Source organism: Eucyclogobius newberryi, unplaced genomic scaffold (genome assembly GCF_026437365.1).
Source record: "Eucyclogobius newberryi isolate DKJ021-1_F unplaced genomic scaffold, fEucNew1.0.hap1 SCAF_39, whole genome shotgun sequence".
Lineage (NCBI taxonomy): Eukaryota > Metazoa > Chordata > Actinopteri > Gobiiformes > Gobiidae > Eucyclogobius > Eucyclogobius newberryi.
This window is the reverse complement of record NW_027316045.1, coordinates 782,604-808,545: the sequence shown is the minus strand read 5'-3', so window position 1 is coordinate 808,545 and position 25,942 is coordinate 782,604. Positions and strand designations below refer to the sequence as shown.

Sequence of the window (25,942 nt, the reverse complement as noted above, 5' to 3'; positions counted from 1 at the left end):
TTTTAGATACAAAACAAGCATTTATTTAGCGCAAAAAAGTCCACTCGTGTCACTGATGATGTCACTCTGATGATGTCACTCTGATGATGACGTCACACTGATGATGACGTCACACTGATGATGTCACTCCTTGTTGAGCCAGCTGAAGCTGAAGACGTGTCGGGCGTCGTCAGAGTCGCTCGGCTCCGAGGCCTGAAACAAACAGCATGAGTGTCACTCAAACCGTGTCATGTGCCGTGTGCGTCTTACCAAAGGGGCGGGGCCTGAGGCGGCGGAGGCAGAGGGGGTATGGCTACGTGTCGGGGTAGGTGTGGCCTCTGCAGCTCTCTGTGATGGTAAAGGGGGAAAGGAGACAGGAGGCACAGCAGGAAGCAATGGAGGAGGCAAGGAAGGAGACAAGGAAGGAGGCATCGAAGGAGACAAGGAAGGGGAAAAGGAAGGAAGAATTGAAGGAGACAAGGAAGGAGGAATCAAAGGAGGCACTGAAGGAGACAAGGAAGGAGGAATCAAAGGAGGCACTGAAGGAGATATTGAGGGCGGAGCTGAGGTGGCAGACTGAGCAGGAGGAGACACTGAGGGAGGGGCGGGGGGAGGGGGCGAGGGGCCGGCCGCTGCCACAGGAAGTGGTTCAGCTCGACTTCCTGTTGTGGCCCTGAGCTCCGCCTCTTCCTCCTCCTCCTCGCTGTCTTCATCGTCTGAAACCGAGCAAGAGGCGGAGCTTCAGTGTAAAGCTCTCACACTTATGTTAAACAGGTGGGCGGGGCTAGAGGCTCTTACATCGGCTGAAGCTGATGCTGGTTAACGCCCTCTTCTGAGGGTCAAAGTTCACACTGTAATGGTCCATGTTTTCATATCCGCGCTGCACTTTGTCCAGATGAGACGTGTTTGTCCCCTCGGTGATCCTGACCACACCATCAACACCATCAACACCAGAAACACCATCAAAACCAAAAACACCATCAACACCATCAACACCAGAAACACCATCAAAACCAAAAACACCATCAACAGCATCAACACCAGAGACACCATCAACACCAGAAACACCAGAAACACCATCAACACCAGAAACACCATCAAAACCAAAAACACCATCAACACCATCAACACCAGAAACACCATCAAAACCAAAAACACCATCAACAGCATCAACACCAGAGACACCATCAACACCAGAAACACCATCAAAACCAAAAACACCATCAACAGCATCAACACCAGAGACACCATCAACACCAGAAACACCAGAAACACCATCAACACCAGAAACACCATCAAAACCAAAAACACCATCAACACCATCAACACCAGAAACACCATCAAAACCAAAAACACCATCAACAGCATCAACACCAGAGACACCATCAACACCAGAAACACCATCAAAACCAAAAACACCATCAACACCATCAACACCAGAGACACCATCAAAACCAAAAACACCATCAACACCATCAACACCAGAAACACCATCAAAACCAAAAACACCATCAACAGCATCAACACCAGAAACACCAGAGACACCATCAACACAAGAAACACCAGAAACACCATCAACACCAGAAACACCATTAAAACCAAAAACACCATCAACACCATCAAAACCAAAAGAACATCAACACCAGAGACACCATCAACACCAGAAACACCAGAAACACCATCAACACCAGAAACACCATCAAAACCAAAAACACCATCAACACCATCAACACCAGAGACACCATCAACACCAGAAACACCAGAAACACCATCAACACCAGAAACACCATCAAAACCAAAAACACCATCAACAGCATCAACACCAGAGACACCATCAACACCAGAAACACCAGAAACACCATCAACACCAGAAACACCATCAAAACCAAAAACACCATCAACACCATCAAAACCAAAAGAACATCAACACCAGAGACACCATCAACACCAGAAACACCAGAAACACCATCAACACCAGAAACACCATCAAAACCAAAAACACCATCAACACCGGAGACACCATCAACACCAGAAACACGATCAACACTAGAAACACCATCAACACCAGAAACACCATCAACACCAGAAACACCATCAAAACCAGAAACACCATCAACACCGGAGACACCATCAACACCAGAAACACCAGAAACATCATCAACACCAAAAACACCATCAACACCAGAAACACCATCAACACCAGAAACACCATCAACACCAGAAACACCATTAACACCATCAACACCAAAAACACCATCAACACCGGAGACACCATCAACACCAGAAACACCATCAACACCAGAAACACCATCAACACCAGAAACACCATCAACACCGGAGACACCAAAAACACCATCAACACCATCAACACCAAAAACACTGTCAACACCAGAAACACCATCAACACCGGAGACACCATCAACACCAGAAACACCATCAACACCATCAACATCAGAAACACCATCAACACCAGAAACACCATCAACACCAGACCCACCAAAAACACCATCAACACCAGAAACACCATTAACACCAGAAACACCATTGACACCAGAAACACCATCAACACCAAAAACACCATCAACACCAAAAACACCATCAACACCGGAGACACCATCAACACCATCAACACCATGAACACCAGAAACACCATCAACACCAGAAACACAATCAACACCAAAAACACCATCAACACCGGAGACACCATCAACACCAGAAACACCATCAACACCAGAACCAGAAACACCATCGACACCAGAACCAGAAACACCATCGACACCAGAAACACCATCAACACCAGACCCACCAAAAACACCATCAACACCAGAAACACCATTAACACCAGAAACACCATTGACACCAGAAACACCATCAACACCAAAAACACCATCAACACCAAAAACACCATCAACACCGGAGACACCATCAACACCATCAACACCATGAACACCAGAAACACCATCAACACCAGAAACACCATCAACACCAAAAACACCATCAACACCGGAGACACCATCAACACCAGAAACACCATCAACACCAGAACCAGAAACACCATCGACACCAGAACCAGAAACACCATCGACACCAGAAACACCATCAACACCATCGACACCAGAAACACCATCAACACCAGAAACACCATCAACACCAGAGGACACAGGACTCACTTCTGCAGCAGTGGTTTGGCCTCCTACAAAAAACACAAAACATCAGAATCAAAGGAAAAGAAAACATGTCTCAACAGAGTATAGTACTATTGTACTATAGTACTATTGTACTATAGTACTATTGTACTATAGTACTATACTATACTATATAGTACTATACTACTATAGTACTATTGTACTATAGTAGTATTGTACTATAGTACTATACTATACTATATAGTACTATACTACTATAGTACTATTGTACTATAGTACTATTGTACTATAGTACTATACTATACTATATAGTACTATACTACTATAGTACTATTGTACTATAGTAGTATTGTACTATAGTACTATACTATACTACTATATAGTACTATACTACTATAGTACTATTGTACTATAGTAGTATACTATACTATATAGTACTATACTACTATAGTACTATTGTACTATAGTACTATTGTACTATTGTACCATTGTACTATTGTACTATAGTACTATAGTACTATAGTACTATAGTACTATAGTAGTATTGTACTATAGTACTATAGTACAATACTACTATAGTACTATAGTAGTATTGTACTATAGTACTATAGTACAATAGTACTATAGTATTATAGTACTATAGTATTATAGTACTATAGTACAATAGTACTATAGTATTATAGTACTATAGTATTATAGTACTATAGTACGAGTACTATAGTAATATTACTGTAGTATTACCACAGTAGTAGTATCTTTAAAGTACTTGGATGATACTGTGCTAGTGGAGTACCTGCAGGAAGAGGGCGTGGTCCTCCTGCTCCAGCGCCTGCAGCGCCTCCTGCAGGGTGCTGGCGCTCTGCTCCAGGTGCTGCTTGTACTTGGCCCTCAGGCCCCTGAGGTACTCCTGCTTCTCCTCCTGCTCTGAGGAGATCTTCTGAGTCAAACTGAGCTTCTTCTGCTCCAGCAGCGAAAAGAGACGATCCAACAGCTCACACACATGAGACTTCTGCCAACGACTGTTCTCCTGAGGAGGAGCAGAGGAGGAGTGAGGAGCAGAGGAGGAGTGAGGAGGAGGAGCAGAGGAGGAGTGAGGAGGAGCAGAGGAGGAGTGAGGAGGAGGAGCAGAGGAGGAGTGAGGAGCAGAGGAGGAGTGAGGAGGAGGAGCAGAGGAGGAGTGAGGAGGAGCAGAGGAGGAGTGAGGAGGAGGAGCAGAGGAGGAGTGAGGAGGAGCAGAGGAGGAGTGAGGAGGAGGAGCAGAGGAGGAGTGAGGAGGAGGAGCAGAGGAGGAGCAGAGGAGGAGGAGGAGTGAGGAGGAGGAGGAGTGAGGAGGAGTGAGGAGGAGGAGCAGAGGAGGAGTGAGGAGTGAGGAGGAGGAGGAGTGAGGAGGAGGAGGAGTGAGGAGGAGTGAGGAGGAGGAGACTCACGTTCACGGTGCGGCTGGTCTCCTCGAAGTGGCTGATGATGGCCTGAGTTCGCTCATTGTTCCCGACCAACAGTGAAATACAGTCTGTGAGCTCCGCCTACAGGAGGACAGAGGTATTACAGCTCCGCCTACAGGAGGACAGAGGTATTACAGCTCCGCCTACAGGAGGACAGAGGTATTACAGCTCCTCCTACAGGAGGACAGAGGTATTACAGCTCCGCCTACAGGAGGACAGAGGTATTACAGCTCCTCCTACAGGAGGACAGAGGTATTACAGCTCCGCCTACAGGAGGACAGAGGTATTACAGCTCCGCCTACAGGAGGACAGAGGTATTACAGCTCCGCCTACAGGAGGACAGAGGTATTACAGCTCCTCCTACAGGAGGACAGAGGTATTACAGCTCCGCCTACAGGAGGACAGAGGTATTACAGCTCCGCCTACAGGAGGACAGAGGTATTACAGCTCCTCCTACAGGAGGACAGAGGTATTACAGCTCCGCCTACAGGAGGACAGAGGTATTACAGCTCCGCCTACAGGAGGACAGAGGTATTACAGCTCCTCCTACAGGAGGACAGAGGTATTACAGCTCCGCCTACAGGAGGACAGAGGTATTACAGCTCCGCCTACAGGAGGACAGAGGTATTACAGCTCCTCCTACAGGAGGACAGAGGTATTACAGCTCCGCCTACAGGAGGACAGAGGTATTACAGCTCCGCCTACAGGAGGACAGAGGTATTACAGCTCCTCCTACAGGAGGACAGAGGTATTACAGCTCCGCCTACAGGAGGACAGAGGTATTACAGCTCCGCCTACAGGAGGACAGAGGTATTACAGCTCCTCCTACAGGAGGACAGAGGTATTACAGCTCCGCCTACAGGAGGACAGAGGTATTACAGCTCCGCCTACAGGAGGACAGAGGTATTACAGCTCCTCCTACAGGAGGACAGAGGTATTACAGCTCCGCCTACAGGAGGACAGAGGTATTACAGCTCCGCCTACAGGAGGACAGAGGTATTACAGCTCCTCCTACAGGAGGACAGAGGTATTACAGCTCCGCCTACAGGAGGACAGAGGTATTACAGCTCCGCCTACAGGAGGACAGAGGTATTACAGCTCCTCCTACAGGAGGACAGCGGTATTACAGCTCCTCCTACAGGAGGACAGCGGTATTACAGCTCCTCTTACAGGAGGACAGAGGTATTACAGCTCCGCCTACAGGAGGACAGCGGTATTACAGCTCCTCCTACAGGAGGACAGAGGTATTACAGCTCCTCCTACAGGAGGACAGAGGTATTACAGCTCCGCCTACAGGAGGACAGAGGTATTACAGCTCCTCCTACAGGAGGACAGAGGTATTACAGCTCCGCCTACAGGAGGACAGAGGTATTACAGCTCCGCCTACAGGAGGACAGAGGTATTACAGCTCCTCCTACAGGAGGACAGAGGTATTACAGCTCCGCCTACAGGAGGACAGAGGTATTACAGCTCCGCCTACAGGAGGACAGAGGTATTACAGCTCCTCCTACAGGAGGACAGAGGTATTACAGCTCCGCCTACAGGAGGACAGAGGTATTACAGCTCCTCCTACAGGAGGACAGAGGTATTACAGCTCCGCCTACAGGAGGACAGAGGTATTACAGCTCCGCCTACAGGAGGACAGAGGTATTACAGCTCCTCCTACAGGAGGACAGAGGTATTACAGCACCGCCTACAGGAGGACAGAGGTATTACAGCTCCGCCTACAGGAGGACAGAGGTATTACAGCTCCTCCTACAGGAGGACAGAGGTATTACAGCTCCTCCTACAGGAGGACAGAGGTATTACAGCTCCGCCTACAGGAGGACAGAGGTATTACAGCTCCGCCTACAGGAGGACAGAGGTATTACAGCTCCTCCTACAGGAGGACAGAGGTATTACAGCTCCGCCTACAGGAGGACAGAGGTATTACAGCTCCTCCTACAGGAGGACAGAGGTATTGCAGCTCCGCCTACAGGAGGACAGAGGTATTACAGCTCCTCCTACAGGAGGACAGAGGTATTGCAGCTCCGCCTACAGGAGGACAGAGGTATTACAGCTGACTCTGGACAAAGTGAGTGCCATAAACAGGAAACAGCTGTTGCTAACGGGCGTTGCTAGCTTTGTGTTGCTAACGCGCCTTGCTAGCTTTGTGTTGCTAACGCACCTTGCTAGCTTTGTGTTGCTAAGGCTCCACATAGTCGTTAGCATCCGTGGAAACACAGCGCTTTAGCACGAGATCAAGTCAAAGTTTGAGACAAATTATTCTTTTTGTGTTCTCTCTTGTCCAATCATCTGGCTGTGCTGTGGAACTCCTCCCCCTGAGCTAAAGTCCACCTGGAGCCCAAGAGCCAGACGCTACAACCTCTCAGGGGCCACTTTGGTAGCTAGAACCTCTCAGGGGCTGTTATGTTGAACCGGCTGTGGATGGGAGGGCATCTGACCTTGTGCGTGCTGAAGACGGTGTGCAGAGGGGCCACCTCACAGTCCTTATGGGCCCCGAACACTTTGCACATGGAGCAGGTGGGGGCCCCGCAGGAGATGCAGTAGATGTTGATCTTCTCGTCTGGATGCTCCTCACACATGGGCACCTCGGGCTGCGGCGGCTCCGACGGTTTACTGACCACATGAGACCAGACGTTACTGACCACATGAGACCAGACGTTACTGACCACATGAGACCAGACGTTACTGACCACATGAGACCAGACGTTACTGACCACATGAGACCAGACGTTACTGACCACATGAGACCAGACGTTACTGACCACATGAGACCAGACGTTACTGACCACATGAGACCAGACGTTACTGACCACATGAGACCAGACGTTACTGACCACATGAGACCAGACGTTACTGACCACATGAGACCAGACGTTACTGACCACATGAGTTCGGACCGAGTTAAAAAGTGATTTTGTTTTGTATTCAGACCTGGTTTAGTCCTGGTTTAGTCCTGGTTTAGTCCTGGTTTAGACCTGGTTTAGACCTGGTTTAGTCCTGGTTTAGTCCTGGTTTAGTCCTGGTTTAGACCTGGTTTATTCCTGGTTTAGACCTGGTTTAGACCTGGTTTAGTCCTGGTTTAGTCCTGGTTTAGTCCTGGTTTAGTCCTGGTTTAGACCTGGTTTAGACCTGGTTTAGTCCTGGTTTAGACCTGGTTTAGTCCTGGTTTAGTCCTGGTTTAGACCTGGTTTAGACCTGGTTTAGTCCTGGTTTAGTCCTGGTTTAGACCTGGTTTAGACCTGGTTTAGTCCTGGTTTAGTCCTGGTTTAGTCCTGGTTTAGTCCTGGTTTAGTCCTGGTTTAGACCTGGTTTAGTCCTGGTTTAGACCTGGTTTAGTCCTGGTTTAGTCCTGGTTTAGTCCTGGTTTAGTCCTGGTTTAGTCCTGGTTTAGACCTGGTTTAGTCCTGGTTTAGTCCTGGTTTAGTCCTGGTTTAGACCTGGTTTAGACCTGGTTTAGACCTGGTTTAGTCCTGGTTTAGTCCTGGTTTAGACCTGGTTTAGTCCTGGTTTAGTCCTGGTTTAGTCCTGGTTTAGTCCTGGTTTAGACCTGGTTTAGTCCCGGTTTAGTCCCGGTTTAGTCCCGGTTTAGTCCCGGTTTAGACCCGGTTTAGTCCCGGTTTAGTCCCGGTTTAGTCCCGGTTTAGACCCGGTTTAGTCCTGGTTTAGTCCTGGTTTAGACCTGGTTTAGTCCTGGTTTAGTCCTGGTTTAGACCTGGTTTAGACCTGGTTTAGTCCTGGTTTAGTCCTGGTTTAGACCTGGTTTAGTCCTGGTTTAGTCCTGGTTTAGACCTGGTTTAGACCTGGTTTAGTCCTGGTTTAGTCCTGGTTTAGACCTGGTTTAGACCTGGTTTAGTCCTGGTTTAGACCTGGTTTAGTCCTGGTTTAGTCCTGGTTTAGTCCTGGTTTAGACCTGGTTTAGACCTGGTTTAGACCTGGTTTAGTCCTGGTTTAGTCCTGGTTTAGTCCTGGTTTAGTCCTGGTTTAGACCTGGTTTAGACCTGGTTTAGACCTGGTTTAGTCCTGGTTTAGACCTGGTTTAGTCCTGGTTTAGACCTGGTTTAGTCCTGGTTTAGTCCTGGTTTAGTCCTGGTTTAGTCCTGGTTTAGACCTGGTTTAGTCCTGGTTTAGTCCTGGTTTAGTCCTGGTTTAGTCCTGGTTTAGACCTGGTTTAGTCCTGGTTTAGACCTGGTTTAGACCTGGTTTAGTCCTGGTTTAGTCCTGGTTTAGTCCTGGTTTAGTCCTGGTTTAGACCTGGTTTAGTCCTGGTTTAGTCCTGGTTTAGACCTGGTTTAGTCCTGGTTTAGTCCTGGTTTAGACCTGGTTTAGACCTGGTTTAGTCCTGGTTTAGACCTGGTTTAGTCCTGGTTTAGACCTGGTTTATTCCTGGTTTAGACCTGGTTTAGACCTGGTTTAGTCCTGGTTTAGTCCTGGTTTAGTCCTGGTTTAGTCCTGGTTTAGTCCTGGTTTAGACCTGGTTTAGACCTGGTTTAGTCCTGGTTTAGACCTGGTTTAGTCCTGGTTTAGTCCTGGTTTAGACCTGGTTTAGACCTGGTTTAGTCCTGGTTTAGTCCTGGTTTAGACCTGGTTTAGACCTGGTTTAGTCCTGGTTTAGTCCTGGTTTAGTCCTGGTTTAGTCCTGGTTTAGACCTGGTTTAGTCCTGGTTTAGACCTGGTTTAGTCCTGGTTTAGTCCTGGTTTAGTCCTGGTTTAGTCCTGGTTTAGACCTGGTTTAGTCCTGGTTTAGTCCTGGTTTAGTCCTGGTTTAGACCTGGTTTAGACCTGGTTTAGTCCTGGTTTAGTCCTGGTTTAGTCCTGGTTTAGTCCTGGTTTAGACCTGGTTTAGTCCTGGTTTAGTCCTGGTTTAGACCTGGTTTAGTCCTGGTTTAGTCCTGGTTTAGACCTGGTTTAGACCTGGTTTAGTCCTGGTTTAGACCTGGTTTAGTCCTGGTTTAGACCTGGTTTATTCCTGGTTTAGACCTGGTTTAGTCCTGGTTTAGTCCTGGTTTAGTCCTGGTTTAGTCCTGGTTTAGTCCTGGTTTAGACCTGGTTTAGACCTGGTTTAGTCCTGGTTTAGACCTGGTTTAGTCCTGGTTTAGTCCTGGTTTAGACCTGGTTTAGACCTGGTTTAGTCCTGGTTTAGTCCTGGTTTAGACCTGGTTTAGACCTGGTTTAGTCCTGGTTTAGTCCTGGTTTAGTCCTGGTTTAGTCCTGGTTTAGACCTGGTTTAGTCCTGGTTTAGACCTGGTTTAGTCCTGGTTTAGTCCTGGTTTAGTCCTGGTTTAGTCCTGGTTTAGACCTGGTTTAGTCCTGGTTTAGTCCTGGTTTAGTCCTGGTTTAGACCTGGTTTAGACCTGGTTTAGTCCTGGTTTAGTCCTGGTTTAGTCCTGGTTTAGACCTGGTTTAGTCCTGGTTTAGTCCTGGTTTAGTCCTGGTTTAGTCCTGGTTTAGACCTGGTTTAGTCCCGGTTTAGTCCCGGTTTAGTCCTGGTTTAGTCCTGGTTTAGACCTGGTTTAGTCCTGGTTTAGTCCTGGTTTAGTCCTGGTTTAGACCTGGTCTTAAAGTGTCAGGACACATTTTTGGAACTAGGTCGGATTTATTTCTGACGCAGATCCAGTTTCAGAGTCAGAACTGGTCCTGGTCCTGGTCCTGGTCCTGGTCCTGGTCCTGGTCCTGGTCCTGGTCCTGGTCCTGGTCCTGGTCCTGGTCCTGGTCCTGGTCCTGGTCAGATGTTGGTAATGACATCAATAATGTTGATGCTCAGACAAAGATTCTCATGTGTAAGTTTGATTCTTGTCCTGAAATTGTAAAATGCGACACTGTGATACTGTGATAATGTGATACTGTGATAATGTGATAATGTGATAATGTGATAATGTGATAATGCGATACTGCGATACTGCGATACTGCGATACTGCGATACTGCGATACTGCGATACTGCGATACTGCGATAATGCGATAATGTGATAATGTGATACTGTGATACTGTGATAATGTGATACTGTGATAATGTGATAATGTGATACTGTGATAATGTGATAATGTGATAATGTGATAATGCGATACTGCGATACTGCGATACTGCGATACTGCGATAATGCGATAATGTGATAATGTGATACTGTGATACTGTGATACTGTGATAATGTGATAATGTGATACTGTGATAATGTGATACTGTGATACTGTGATAATGTGATAATGTGATAATGTGATACTGTGATACTGCGATACTGCGATACTGCGATACTGTGATACTGTGATACTGTGATAATGTGATAATGTGATAATGTGATACTGTGATAATGCGATACTGCGATACTGCGATACTGCGACACTGCGACACTGCGACACTGCGATACTGCGATACTGCGATACTGCGATACTGCGATACTGCGATAATGTGATACTGCGATACTGCGATAATGCGATACTGCGATAATGCGATACTGCGATAATGTGATAATGTGATAATGTGATACTGTGATAATGCGATACTGCGATACTGCGATACTGCGATACTGTGATACTGTGATAATGTGATACTGTGATAATGTGATAATGTGATACTGTGATACTGTGATACTGTGATAATGCGATACTGTGATACTGTGATAATGTGATACTGTGATACTGTGATACTGTGATACTGTGATAATGTGATACTGTGATAATGTGATACTGTGATACTGTAATACTGTGATAATGTAATAATGTGATAATGTGATACTGTGATAATGTGATAATGCGATACTGCGATACTGCGATACTGCGATAATGTGATAATGTGATACTGTGATACTGTGATAATGTGATAATGTGATACTGTGATACTGTGATACTGTGATAATGTGATAATGTGATAATGTGATAATGTGATACTGTGATACTGTGATAATGTGATACTGTGATACTGTGATACTGTGATAATGTGATACTGTGATACTGTGTTGGACCAGAGCCACAGACTGAACACTTTAAACTAAGATCTCTCTAAATATCCTGTCACTCAAACATATCCTGTCACTCAAACATATCCTGTCACTCAAACATATCCTGTCACTCAAACATATCCTGTCACTCAAACATGTCCTGTCACTCAAACATATCCTGTCACTCAAACATGTCCTGTCACTCAAACATATCCTGTCACTCAAACATGTCCTGTCACTCAAACATGTCCTGTCACTCAAACATATCCTGTCACTCAAACATGTCCTGTCACTCAAACATATCCTGTCACTCAAACATGTCCTGTCACTCAAACATGTCCTGTCACTCAAACATATCCTGTCACTCAAACATATCCTGTCACTCAAACATATCCTGTCACTCAAACATGTCCTGTCACTCAAACATGTCCTGTCACTCAAACATGTCCTGTCACTCAAACATATCCTGTCACTCAAACATATCTGATACTGTGATAATGTGATAATGTGATAATGTGATAATGCGATACTGCGATACTGTGATACTGTGATACTGTGATAATGTGATACTGTGATACTGTGATACTGTGATAATGTGATAATGTGATAATGTGATAATGTGATACTGTGATACTGTGATAATGTGATACTGTGATACTGTGATACTGTGATAATGTGATACTGTGATACTGTGATACTGTGATACTGTGATAATGTGATACTGTGATACTGTGATACTGTGATACTGTGATAATGTGATAATGTGATAATGTGATACTGTGATAATGTGATAATGTGATACTGTGATACTGTGATAATGTGATAATGTGATACTGTGATACTGTGATAATGTGATAATGTGATACTGTGATACTGTGATAATGTGATACTGTGATACTGTGATACTGTGATAATGTGATACTGTGATAATGTGATAATGTGATACTGTGATACTGTGATAATGTGATAATGTGATACTGTGATACTGTGATACTGTGATAATGTGATACTGTGATAATGTGATAATGCGATACTGCGATAATGCGATAATGCGATAATGCGATACTGTGATACTGTGACACTGCGACACTGCGATACTGTGATAATGTGATACTGTGATAATGTGATAATGCGATACTGCGATACTGCGATAATGCGATACTGCGATACTGCGATACTGTGATAATGTGATACTGTGATAATGCGATACTGCGATACTGCGATACTGCGATACTGTGATAATGTGATAATGTGATACTGTGATACTGTGATAATGTGATAATGTGATAATGTGATAATGCGATAATGCGATACTGTGATACTGTGATAATGTGATACTGTGATACTGTGATACTGTGATAATGTGATACTGTGATAATGTGATACTGTGATACTGTAATACTGTGATAATGTAATAATGTGATAATGTGATACTGTGATAATGTGATAATGCGATACTGCGATACTGCGATACTGCGATAATGTGATAATGTGATACTGTGATACTGTGATAATGTGATAATGTGATACTGTGATACTGTGATACTGTGATAATGTGATAATGTGATAATGTGATACTGTGATACTGTGATAATGTGATACTGTGATACTGTGATACTGTGATAATGTGATACTGTGATACTGTGTTGGACCAGAGCCACAGACTGAACACTTTAAACTAAGATCTCTCTAAATATCCTGTCACTCAAACATATCCTGTCACTCAAACATGTCCTGTCACTCAAACATATCCTGTCACTCAAACATGTCCTGTCACTCAAACATATCCTGTCACTCAAACATGTCCTGTCACTCAAACATATCCTGTCACTCAAACATGTCCTGTCACTCAAACATGTCCTGTCACTCAAACATATCCTGTCACTCAAACATATCCTGTCACTCAAACATATCCTGTCACTCAAACATGTCCTGTCACTCAAACATATCCTGTCACTCAAACATGTCCTGTCACTCAAACATGTCCTGTCACTCAAACATATCCTGTCACTCAAACATATCCTGTCACTCAAACATATCCTGTCACTCAAACATGTCCTGTCACTCAAACATGTCCTGTCACTCAAACATATCCTGTCACTCAAACATATCCTGTCACTCAAACATATCCTGTCACTCAAACATGTCCTGTCACTTAAACATGTCCTGTCACTCAAACATGTCCTGTCACTCAAACATATCCTGTCACTCAAACATGTCCTGTCACTCAAACATATCCTGTCACTCAAACATGTCCTGTCACTCAAACATGTCCTGTCACTCAAACATGTCCTGTCACTCAAACATATCCTGTCACTCAAACGTGTGGAAACATCTGTATTTTTGTCTTTGGTCCATTGGTCTAAATGAAGTTGACCTGTACCTGGCTCCGCCCTGTTTGTACTTGGTACCTGGCTCCGCCCTGTTTGTACTTGGTACCTGGCTCCGCCCTGTTTGTACTTGGTACCTGGCTCCGCCCTGTTTGTACATGTCGATGATGTTCTCCACCAGCAGGTTGCGCTGGAGGCCGTAAACTCCATGACGATCCAGGACGACCTCGTGACGACAGGAAGGACAACGAAACCTTCCTCCAGACGAGACGCCAGAGGACGAGCGCGTGGACAGGTACGGGTTGGACGCCTGAGGACAGAGACACGATCAGAGGACAGAGACACAATCAGAGGACAGAGACACAAACAAACACAAACATGTGACCTCAGTAAACACAAACATGTGACCTCAGTAAACACAAACATGTGACCTACAGTAAACACAAACATGTGACCTCAGTAAACACAAACATGTGACCTACAGTAAACACAAACATGTGACCTCAGTAAACACAAACATGTGACCTCAGTAAACACAAATATGTGACCTACAGTAAACACAAACATGTGACCTCAGTAAACACAAACATGTGACCTACAGTAAACACAAACATGTGACCTACAGTAAACACAAACATGTGACCTCAGTAAACACAAACATGTGACCTCAGTAAACACAAACATGTGACCTACAGTAAACACTAACATGTGACCTCAGTAAACACAAACATGTGACCTCAGTAAACACAAACATGTGACCTCAGTAAACACAAACATGTGATCTCAGTAAACACAAACATGTACCTCAGTAAACACAAACATGTGACCTCAGTAAACACAAACATGTGACCTACAGTAAACACAAACATGTGACCTACAGTAAACACAAACATGTCACCTCAGTAAACACAAACATGTGACCTACAGTAAACACAAACATGTGACCTCAGTAAACATAAACATGTGACCTGCAGTAAACACAAACATGTGACCTCAGTAAACACAAACATGTGACCTCAGTAAACACAAACATGTGACCTCAGTAAACACAAACATGTGACCTACAGTAAACACAAACATGTGACCTGCAGTAAACACAAACATGTGACCTCAGTAAACACAAACATGTGACCTCAGTAAACACAAACATGTGACCTACAGTAAACACAAACATGTGACCTCAGTAAACACAAACATGTGACCTACAGTAAACACAAACATGTGACCTCAGTAAACACAAACATGTGACCTCAGTAAACACAAATATGTGACCTACAGTAAACACAAACATGTGACCTCAGTAAACACAAACATGTGACCTACAGTAAACACAAACATGTGACCTACAGTAAACACAAACATGTGACCTCAGTAAACACAAACATGTGACCTCAGTAAACACAAACATGTGACCTACAGTAAACACTAACATGTGACCTCAGTAAACACAAACATGTGACCTCAGTAAACACAAACATGTGACCTCAGTAAACACAAACATGTGATCTCAGTAAACACAAACATGTGACCTCAGTAAACACAAACATGTGACCTCAGTAAACACAAACATGTGACCTACAGTAAACACAAACATGTGACCTACAGTAAACACAAACATGTCACCTCAGTAAACACAAACATGTGACCTACAGTAAACACAAACATGTGACCTCAGTAAACATAAACATGTGACCTGCAGTAAACACAAACATGTGACCTCAGTAAACACAAACATGTGACCTCAGTAAACACAAACATGTCACCTCAGTAAACACAAACATGTGACCTGCAGTAAACACAAACATGTGACCTCAGTAAACACAAACATGTGACCTCAGTAAACACAAACATGTGACCTACAGTAAACACAAACATGTGACCTCAGTAAACACAAACATGTGACCTACAGTAAACACAAACATGTGACCTGCAGTAAACACAAACATGTGACCTCAGTAAACACAAACATGTGACCTCAGTAAACACAAACATGTGACCAACAGTAAACACAAACATGTGACCTCAGTAAACACAAACATGTGACCTCAGTAAACACAAACATGTGACCTCAGTAAACACAAACATGTGATCTCAGTAAACACAAACATGTACCTCAGTAAACACAAACATGTGACCTCAGTAAACACAAACATGTGACCTACAGTAAACACAAACATGTGACCTACAGTAAACACAAACATGTCACCTCAGTAAACACAAACATGTGACCTACAGTAAACACAAACATGTGACCTCAGTAAACATAAACATGTGACCTACAGTAAACACAAACATGTGACCTCAGTAAACACAAACATGTGACCTCAGTAAACACAAACATGTGACCTCAGTAAACACAAACACGTGACGTCAGTAAACACAAACATGTGACCTCAGTAAACACAAACATGTGACCTCAGTAAACACAAACATGTGACCTGCAGTAAACACAAACATGTGACCTCAGTAAACACAAACATGTGACCTACAGTAAACACAAACATGTGACCTCAGTAAACACAAACATGTGACCTACAGTAAACACAAACATGTGACCTCAGTAAACACAAACATGTGACCTCAGTAAACACAAACATGTGACCTCAGTAAACACAAACATGTGACCTACAGTAAACACAAACATGTGACCTCAGTAAACACAAACATGTGACCTACAGTAAACACAAACATGTGACCTCAGTAAACACAAACATGTGACCTCAGTAAACACAAACATGTGACCTACAGTAAACACAAACATGTGACCTCAGCAAACACAAACATGTGACCTACAGTAAACACAAACATGTGACCTGAGTAAACACAAACATGTGACCTACAGTAAACACAAACATGTGACCTACAGTAAACACAAACATGTGACCTGAGTAAACACAAACATGTGACCTACAGTAAACACAAACATGTGACCTCAGTAAACACAAACATGTGACCTCAGTAAACACAAACATGTGACCTACAGTAAACACAAACATGTGACCTCAGTAAACACAAACATGTGACCTCAGTAAACACAAACATGTGACCTCAGTAAACACAAACATGTGACCTGCAGTAAACACAAACATGTGACCTCAGTAAACACAAACATGTGACCTACAGTAAACACAAACATGTGACCTCAGTAAACACAAACATGTGACCTACAGTAAACACAAACATGTGACCTCAGTAAACACAAACATGTGACCTCAGTAAACACAAACATGTGACCTCAGTAAACACAAACATGTGACCTACAGTAAACACAAACATGTGACCTCAGTAAACACAAACATGTGACCTCAGTAAACACAAACATGTGACCTCAGTAAACACAAACATGTGACCTACAGTAAACACAAACATGTGACCTCAGTAAACACAAACATGTGACCTACAGACACAAACATGTGACCTACAGTAAACACAAACATGTGACCTCAGTAAACACAAACATGTGACCTCAGTAAACACAAACATGTGACCTACAGTAAACACAAACATGTGACCTCAGTAAACACAAACATGTGACCTCAGTAAACACAAACATGTGACCTGCAGTAAACACAAACATGTGACCTCAGTAAACACAAACATGTGACCTACAGTAAACACAAACATGTGACCTCAGTAAACACAAACATGTGACCTACAGTAAACACAAACATGTGACCTCAGTAAACACAAACATGTGACCTCAGTAAACACAAACATGTGACCTCAGTAAACACAAACATGTGACCTACAGTAAACACAAACATGTGACCTCAGTAAACACAAACATGTGACCTCAGTAAACACAAACATGTGACCTCAGTAAACACAAACATGTGACCTGCAGTAAACACAAACATGTGACCTCAGTAAACACAAACATGTGACCTACAGTAAACACAAACATGTGACCTCAGTAAACACAAACATGTGACCTCAGTAAACACAAACATGTGACCTACAGTAAACACAAACATGTGACCTCAGTAAACACAAACATGTGACCTCAGTAAACACAAACATGTGACCTCAGTAAACACAAACATGTGACCTACAGTAAACACAAACATATGACCTCAGTAAACACAAACATGTGACCTCAGTAAACACAAACATGTGACCTCATTAAACACAAACATGTGACCTGCAGTAAACACAAACATGTGACCTACAGTAAACACAAACATGTGACCTCAGTAAACACAAACATGTGACCTACAGTAAACACAAACATGTGACCTCAGTAAACACAAACATGTGACCTACAGTAAACACAAACATGTGACCTCAGTAAACACAAACATGTGACCTCAGTAAACACAAACATGTGACCTCAGTAAACACAAACATGTGACCTCAGTAAACACAAACATGTGACCTACAGTAAACACAAACATGTGACCTCAGTAAACACAAACATGTGACCTACAGTAAACACAAACATGTCACCTCAGTAAACACAAACATGTGACCTCAGTAAACACAAACATGTTACCTCAGTAAACACAAACATGTGACCTACAGTAAACACAAACATGTGACCTCAGTAAACACAAACATGTGACCTACAGTAAACACAAACATGTGACCTACAGTAAACACAAACATGTGACCTCAGTAAACACAAACATGTGACCTCAGTAAACACAAATATGTGACCTACAGTAAACACAAACATGTGACCTCAGTAAACACAAACATGTGACCTACAGTAAACACAAACATGTGACCTACAGTAAACACAAACATGTGACCTCAGTAAACACAAACATGTGACCTCAGTAAACACAAACATGTGACCTACAGTAAACACTAACATGTGACCTCAGTAAACACAAACATGTGACCTCAGTAAACACAAACATGTGACCTCAGTAAACACAAACATGTGATCTCAGTAAACACAAACATGTACCTCAGTAAACACAAACATGTGACCTCAGTAAACACAAACATGTGACCTACAGTAAACACAAACATGTGACCTACAGTAAACACAAACATGTCACCTCAGTAAACACAAACATGTGACCTACAGTAAACACAAACATGTGACCTCAGTAAACATAAACATGTGACCTGCAGTAAACACAAACATGTGACCTCAGTAAACACAAACATGTGACCTCAGTAAACACAAACATGTCACCTCAGTAAACACAAACATGTGACCTGCAGTAAACACAAACATGTGACCTCAGTAAACACAAACATGTGACCTCAGTAAACACAAACATGTGACCTACAGTAAACACAAACATGTGACCTCAGTAAACACAAACATGTGACCTACAGTAAACACAAACATGTGACCTGCAGTAAACACAAACATGTGACCTCAGTAAACACAAACATGTGACCTCAGTAAACACAAACATGTGACCTACAGTAAACACAAACATGTGACCTCAGTAAACACAAACATGTGACCTACAGTAAACACAAACATGTGACCTCAGTAAACACAAACATGTGACCTCAGTAAACACAAATATGTGACCTACAGTAAACACAAACATGTGACCTCAGTAAACACAAACATGTGACCTACAGTAAACACAAACATGTGACCTACAGTAAACACAAACATGTGACCTCAGTAAACACAAACATGTGACCTCAGTAAACACAAACATGTGACCTACAGTAAACACTAACATGTGACCTCAGTAAACACAAACATGTGACCTCAGTAAACACAAACATGTGACCTCAGTAAACACAAACATGTGATCTCAGTAAACACAAACATGTGACCTCAGTAAACACAAACATGTGACCTCAGTAAACACAAACATGTGACCTACAGTAAACACAAACATGTGACCTACAGTAAACACAAACATGTCACCTCAGTAAACACAAACATGTGACCTACAGTAAACACAAACATGTGACCTCAGTAAACATAAACATGTGACCTGCAGTAAACACAAACATGTGACCTCAGTAAACACAAACATGTGACCTCAGTAAACATAAACATGTCACCTCAGTAAACACAAACATGTGACCTGCAGTAAACACAAACATGTGACCTCAGTAAACACAAACATGTGACCTCAGTAAACACAAACATGTGACCTACAGTAAACACAAACATGTGACCTCAGTAAACACAAACATGTGACCTACAGTAAACACAAACATGTGACCTGCAGTAAACACAAACATGTGACCTCAGTAAACACAAACATGTGACCTCAGTAAACACAAACATGTGACCAACAGTAAACACAAACATGTGACCTCAGTAAACACAAACATGTGACCTCAGTAAACACAAACATGTGACCTCAGTAAACACAAACATGTGATCTCAGTAAACACAAACATGTACCTCAGTAAACACAAACATGTGACCTCAGTAAACACAAACATGTGACCTACAGTAAACACAAACATGTGACCTACAGTAAACACAAACATGTCACCTCAGTAAACACAAACATGTGACCTACAGTAAACACAAACATGTGACCTCAGTAAACATAAACATGTGACCTACAGTAAACACAAACATGTGACCTCAGTAAACACAAACATGTGACCTCAGTAAACACAAACATGTGACCTCAGTAAACACAAACACGTGACGTCAGTAAACACAAACATGTGACCTCAGTAAACACAAACATGTGACCTCAGTAAACACAAACATGTGACCTGCAGTAAACACAAACATGTGACCTCAGTAAACACAAACATGTGACCTACAGTAAACACAAACATGTGACCTCAGTAAACACAAACATGTGACCTACAGTAAACACAAACATGTGACCTCAGTAAACACAAACATGTGACCTCAGTAAACACAAACATGTGACCTCAGTAAACACAAACATGTGACCTACAGTAAACACAAACATGTGACCTCAGTAAACACAAACATGTGACCTACAGTAAACACAAACATGTGACCTCAGTAAACACAAACATGTGACCTCAGTAAACACAAACATGTGACCTACAGTAAACACAAACATGTGACCTCAGCAAACACAAACATGTGACCTACAGTAAACACAAACATGTGACCTGAGTAAACACAAACATGTGACCTACAGTAAACACAAACATGTGACCTACAGTAAACACAAACATGTGACCTGAGTAAACACAAACATGTGACCTACAGTAAACACAAACATGTGACCTCAGTAAACACAAACATGTGACCTCAGTAAACACAAACATGTGACCTACAGTAAACACAAACATGTGACCTCAGTAAACACAAACATGTGACCTCAGTAAACACAAACATGTGACCTCAGTAAACACAAACATGTGACCTGCAGTAAACACAAACATGTGACCTCAGTAAACACAAACATGTGACCTACAGTAAACACAAACATGTGACCTCAGTAAACACAAACATGTGACCTACAGTAAACACAAACATGTGACCTCAGTAAACACAAACATGTGACCTCAGTAAACACAAACATGTGACCTCAGTAAACACAAACATGTGACCTCAGTAAACACAAACATGTGACCTCAGTAAACACAAACATGTGACCTCAGTAAACACAAACATGTGACCTACAGTAAACACAAACATGTGACCTCAGTAAACACAAACATGTGACCTACAGACACAAACATGTGACCTACAGTAAACACAAACATGTGACCTCAGTAAACACAAACATGTGACCTCAGTAAACACAAACATGTGACCTATAGTAAACACAAACATGTGACCTCAGTAAACACAAACATGTGACCTCAGTAAACACAAACATGTGACCTGCAGTAAACACAAACATGTGACCTCAGTAAACACAAACATGTGACCTACAGTAAACACAAACATGTGACCTCAGTAAACACAAACATGTGACCTACAGTAAACACAAACATGTGACCTCAGTAAACACAAACATGTGACCTCAGTAAACACAAACATGTGACCTCAGTAAACACAAACATGTGACCTACAGTAAACACAAACATGTGACCTCAGTAAACACAAACATGTGACCTCAGTAAACACAAACATGTGACCTCAGTAAACACAAACATGTGACCTGCAGTAAACACAAACATGTGACCTCAGTAAACACAAACATGTGACCTACAGTAAACACAAACATGTGACCTCAGTAAACACAAACATGTGACCTACAGTAAACACAAACATGTGACCTCAGTAAACACAAACATGTGACCTCAGTAAACACAAACATGTGACCTCAGTAAACACAAACATGTGACCTACAGTAAACACAAACATATGACCTCAGTAAACACAAACATGTGACCTCAGTAAACACAAACATGTGACCTCATTAAACACAAACATGTGACCTGCAGTAAACACAAACATGTGACCTACAGTAAACACAAACATGTGACCTCAGTAAACACAAACATGTGACCTACAGTAAACACAAACATGTGACCTCAGTAAACACAAACATGTGACCTACAGTAAACACAAACATGTGACCTCAGTAAACACAAACATGTGACCTCAGTAAACACAAACATGTGACCTCAGTAAACACAAACATGTGACCTACAGTAAACACAAACATATGACCTCAGTAAACACAAACATGTGACCTCAGTAAACACAAACATGTGACCTCATTAAACACAAACATGTGACCTGCAGTAAACACAAACATGTGACCTACAGTAAAAACAAACATGTGACCTCAGTAAACACAAACATGTGACCTACAGTAAACACAAACATGTGACCTCAGTAAACACAAACATGTGACCTACAGTAAACACAAACATGTGACCTCAGTAAACACAAACATGTGACCTCAGTAAACACAAACATGTGACCTACAGTAAACACAAACATGTGACCTACAGTAAACACAAACATGTCACCTCAGTAAACACAAACATGTGACCTCAGTAAACACAAACATGTGACCTCAGTAAACACAAACATGTGACCTACAGTAAACACAAACATGTGACCTCAGTAAACACAAACATGTGACCTACAGTAAACACAAACATGTGACCTACAGTAAACACAAACATGTGACCTCAGTAAACACAAACATGTGACCTACAGTAAACACAAACATGTGACCTCAGTAAACACAAACATGTGACCTCAGTAAACACAAACATGTGACCTGCAGTAAACACAAACATGTGACCTCAGTAAACACAAACATGTGACCTACAGTAAACACAAACATGTGACCTCAGTAAACACAAACATGTGACCTACAGTAAACACAAACATGTGACCTCAGTAAACACAAACATGTGACCTCAGTAAACACAAACATGTGACCTCAGTAAACACAAACATGTGACCTACAGTAAACACAAACATGTGACCTCAGTAAACACAAACATGTGACCTCAGTAAACACAAACATGTGACCTACAGTAAACACAAACATGTGACCTACAGTAAACACAAACATGTGACCTCAGTAAACACAAACATGTGACCTCAGTAAACACAAACATGTGACCTATAGTAAACACAAACATGTGACCTCAGTAAACACAAACATGTGACCTACAGTAAACACAAACATGTGACCTACAGTAAACACAAACATGTGACCTCAGTAAACACAAACATGTGACCTCAGTAAACACAAACATGTGACCTACAGTAAACACAAACATGTGACCTACAGTAAACACAAACATGTCACCTCAGTAAACACAAAAACATGTGACCTCAGTAAACACAAACATGTGACCTCAGTAAACACAAACATGTGACCTCAGTAAACACAAACATGTGACCTACAGTAAACACAAATATGTGACCTCAGTAAACACAAACATGTGACCTACAGTAAACACAAACATGTGACCTCAGTAAACACAAACATGTGACCTCAGTAAACACAAACATGTGACCTACAGTAAACACAAACATGTGACCTCAGTAAACACAAACATGTGACCTCAGTAAACACAACATGTGACCTACAGTAAACACAAACATGTGACCTACAGTAAACACAAACATGTGACCTACAGTAAACACAAACATGTGACCTACAGTAAACACAAACATGTGACCTCAGTAAACACAAACATGTGACCTACAGTAAACACAAACATGTGACCTCAGTAAACACAAACATGTGACCTACAGTAAACACAAACATGTGACCTCAGTAAACACAAACATGTGACCTACAGTAAACACAAACATGTGACCTCAGTAAACACAAACATGTGACCTCAGTAAACACAAACATGTGATCTCAGTAAACACAAACATGTGACCTCAGTAAACACAAACATGTGACCTCAGTAAACACAAACATGTGACCTACAGTAAACACAAACATGTGACCTACAGTAAACACAAACATGTGACCTACAGTAAACACAAACATGTGACCTACAGTAAACACAAACATGTGACCTCAGTAAACACAAACATGTGACCTACAGTAAACACAAACATGTGACCTCAGTAAACACAAACATGTGACCTCAGTAAACACAAACATGTGACCTCAGTAAACACAAACATGTGACCTCAGTAAACACAAACATGTGACCTCAGTAAACACAAACATGTGACCTCAGTAAACACAAACATGTGACCTCAGTAGTTTTGTTCTGGATTAAAGCTGCTCAGGCAGAACTTTGGACTTTTGGCACAATTGCAATTTTTGTCAGAAAAGACGCAGTTGGATATTTTTCACAGATTGTTCAGCTCTCGATCTGACCTGCAACATCTCACGACGGGAGGGCATCTGGCTCTCACCTGGAACACGTCGTTGGCACACTTCCGGCACAAGTTGTGTTGACACGGCAGAATCACCACCGGCTTCTGGAACATCTCCAGACAAATGGGACAAACCAACTGCTTCTCCAGAGAGTCCATCTCAAGCACTGGACCGGATCTGGACCGGATCTGGACCACGTCTGGACCGGATCTGGACCGGATCTGGACCACGTCTGGACCAGGGACTAAACCAGGTCGAGACTAGGACAAAAAACAGATCTAAAACAAAGACTAAACCAGGACCCAATGGAACAAGGCTGTCCACAAAAAGTAGAAGATCGAAGGAAACAATGAGGATTTAGGGAGGAGCTAGGAGACAGGCAAGGAGCTAGGAGACAGAGAAGGAACTAGGAGACAGAGAAGCAGCTAGGATACAGAGAAGGAGAAAGGAGATAGAGACAGATAGGAGACAGGAAAAAGTCAGCTGTGATTGTCCAGAGTCCAGGACCAGGTCTGGACCAGGTCTGGACAGAGACTAGGCTGTTTTTAGAGCTGCCCCTCCCACATTTGGTCTCCAGGGAAACTTGCCAATATAAGGTTAGAGGTCACGAGGCCTGACACAGCACAAGGACAGCTGCAGGGGCTGATGGGAAATGTAGGAGAGTCAGGTTTCACAGCCACGTCATGTGACCTGCTCCACCAATCACAGCCCAGGGAGGGCATCTGACACAGTCACAGGACCAGGTCTGGATCAAACTCTTCATTGTGTCCATGGTTCTGAAAACATTTCGGGCGTGTGTGTAAATACCATTTTCAATCTGGTGACCTTAACTTCACTGTGAGAGGAGAACCTGGGACCAGGAGGAGCGGTTCTGGTTCTGGTTCTGGTTCTGGTTCTGGTTCTGGTTCTGGTCCTGGGCCTGGTCCTGGTCCTGGTCCTGGTCCTGGTCCTGGTCCTGGTTCTGGTCCTGGTCCTGGTCCTGGTCCTGGTCCTGGTTCTGGTCCTGGTCCTGGTCCTGGTCCTGGTGGTGCAACACTGGACCAGCTCTAGACTCTCCACCAGGGGGCGCCAGGGCTCATGGGAGTTTGCGCAGTCACATGTGCTTTGTGGAGAAGGCTTTGGACCGTGTCCCTCGGGGTGTCCTTTGGGGGGTGTCCTTTGGGGGGTGTCCTTTGTGGGGTGTCCTTTGTGGGGTGTCCTTTGTGGGGTGTCCTTTGTGGGGTGTCCTTTGGGGGGTGTCCTTTGGGGGGTGTCCTTTGTGGGGTGTCCTTTGGGGGGTGTCCTTTGGGGGGTGTCCTTTGGGGGGTGTCCTTTGGGGGGTGCTCCTGGACTCCGGGGTCCGGGGCCCTTTGCTCAGTACTGTCCTCTACTATGTTGTCCAAAGCGCTCTGTCCTTTAGAAAGACACATTTAAA

At 43.2% G+C, this 25,942-nt stretch overlaps 1 protein-coding gene across 3 annotated transcripts; it reads right to left on the bottom strand.

Annotated features, from left to right (window-relative positions):
- LOC140376952 (E3 ubiquitin-protein ligase TRIM63-like) lies at nt 1-25,043 on the bottom strand. Of its 3 annotated transcripts, none has more exons than XM_072462192.1 (10): nt 24,567-25,043; nt 13,972-14,144; nt 7,012-7,186; nt 4,553-4,648; nt 3,919-4,152; nt 3,150-3,172; nt 778-902; nt 250-695; nt 99-192; nt 1-64 (listed from the first exon to the last, which is right to left on the bottom strand). In XM_072462192.1, exons 1-9 carry the CDS (start codon nt 24,684-24,686, stop codon nt 124-126), a joined length of 1,461 nt encoding a protein of 486 aa, XP_072318293.1. In that variant the 5' UTR covers nt 24,687-25,043; the 3' UTR covers nt 1-64; nt 99-123. The 3 variants fall into 3 exon arrangements, with proteins under 3 accessions (XP_072318293.1, XP_072318295.1, XP_072318292.1); XM_072462194.1 differs by having other exon boundaries at nt 1-192; nt 250-407; nt 468-695; XM_072462191.1 differs by having other exon boundaries at nt 1-192.
- Between the last annotated feature and the right edge of the window lie 899 nt (nt 25,044-25,942).

Coding starts and splice junctions, on each gene's coding strand:
- LOC140376952 (XM_072462191.1), bottom strand. CDS start 24,686: ATGGACTCTCTGGAGAAGCAGTTGGTTTGTCCCATTTGTCTGGAGATG. Junction 3,173..3,918: donor ACCACGCCCTCTTCCTGCAG/GTACTCCACTAG, acceptor TGTTTTTTGTAG/GAGGCCAAACCACTGCTGCA. Junction 696..777: donor CAGCATCAGCTTCAGCCGAT/GTAAGAGCCTCT, acceptor GCTCGGTTTCAG/ACGATGAAGACAGCGAGGAG.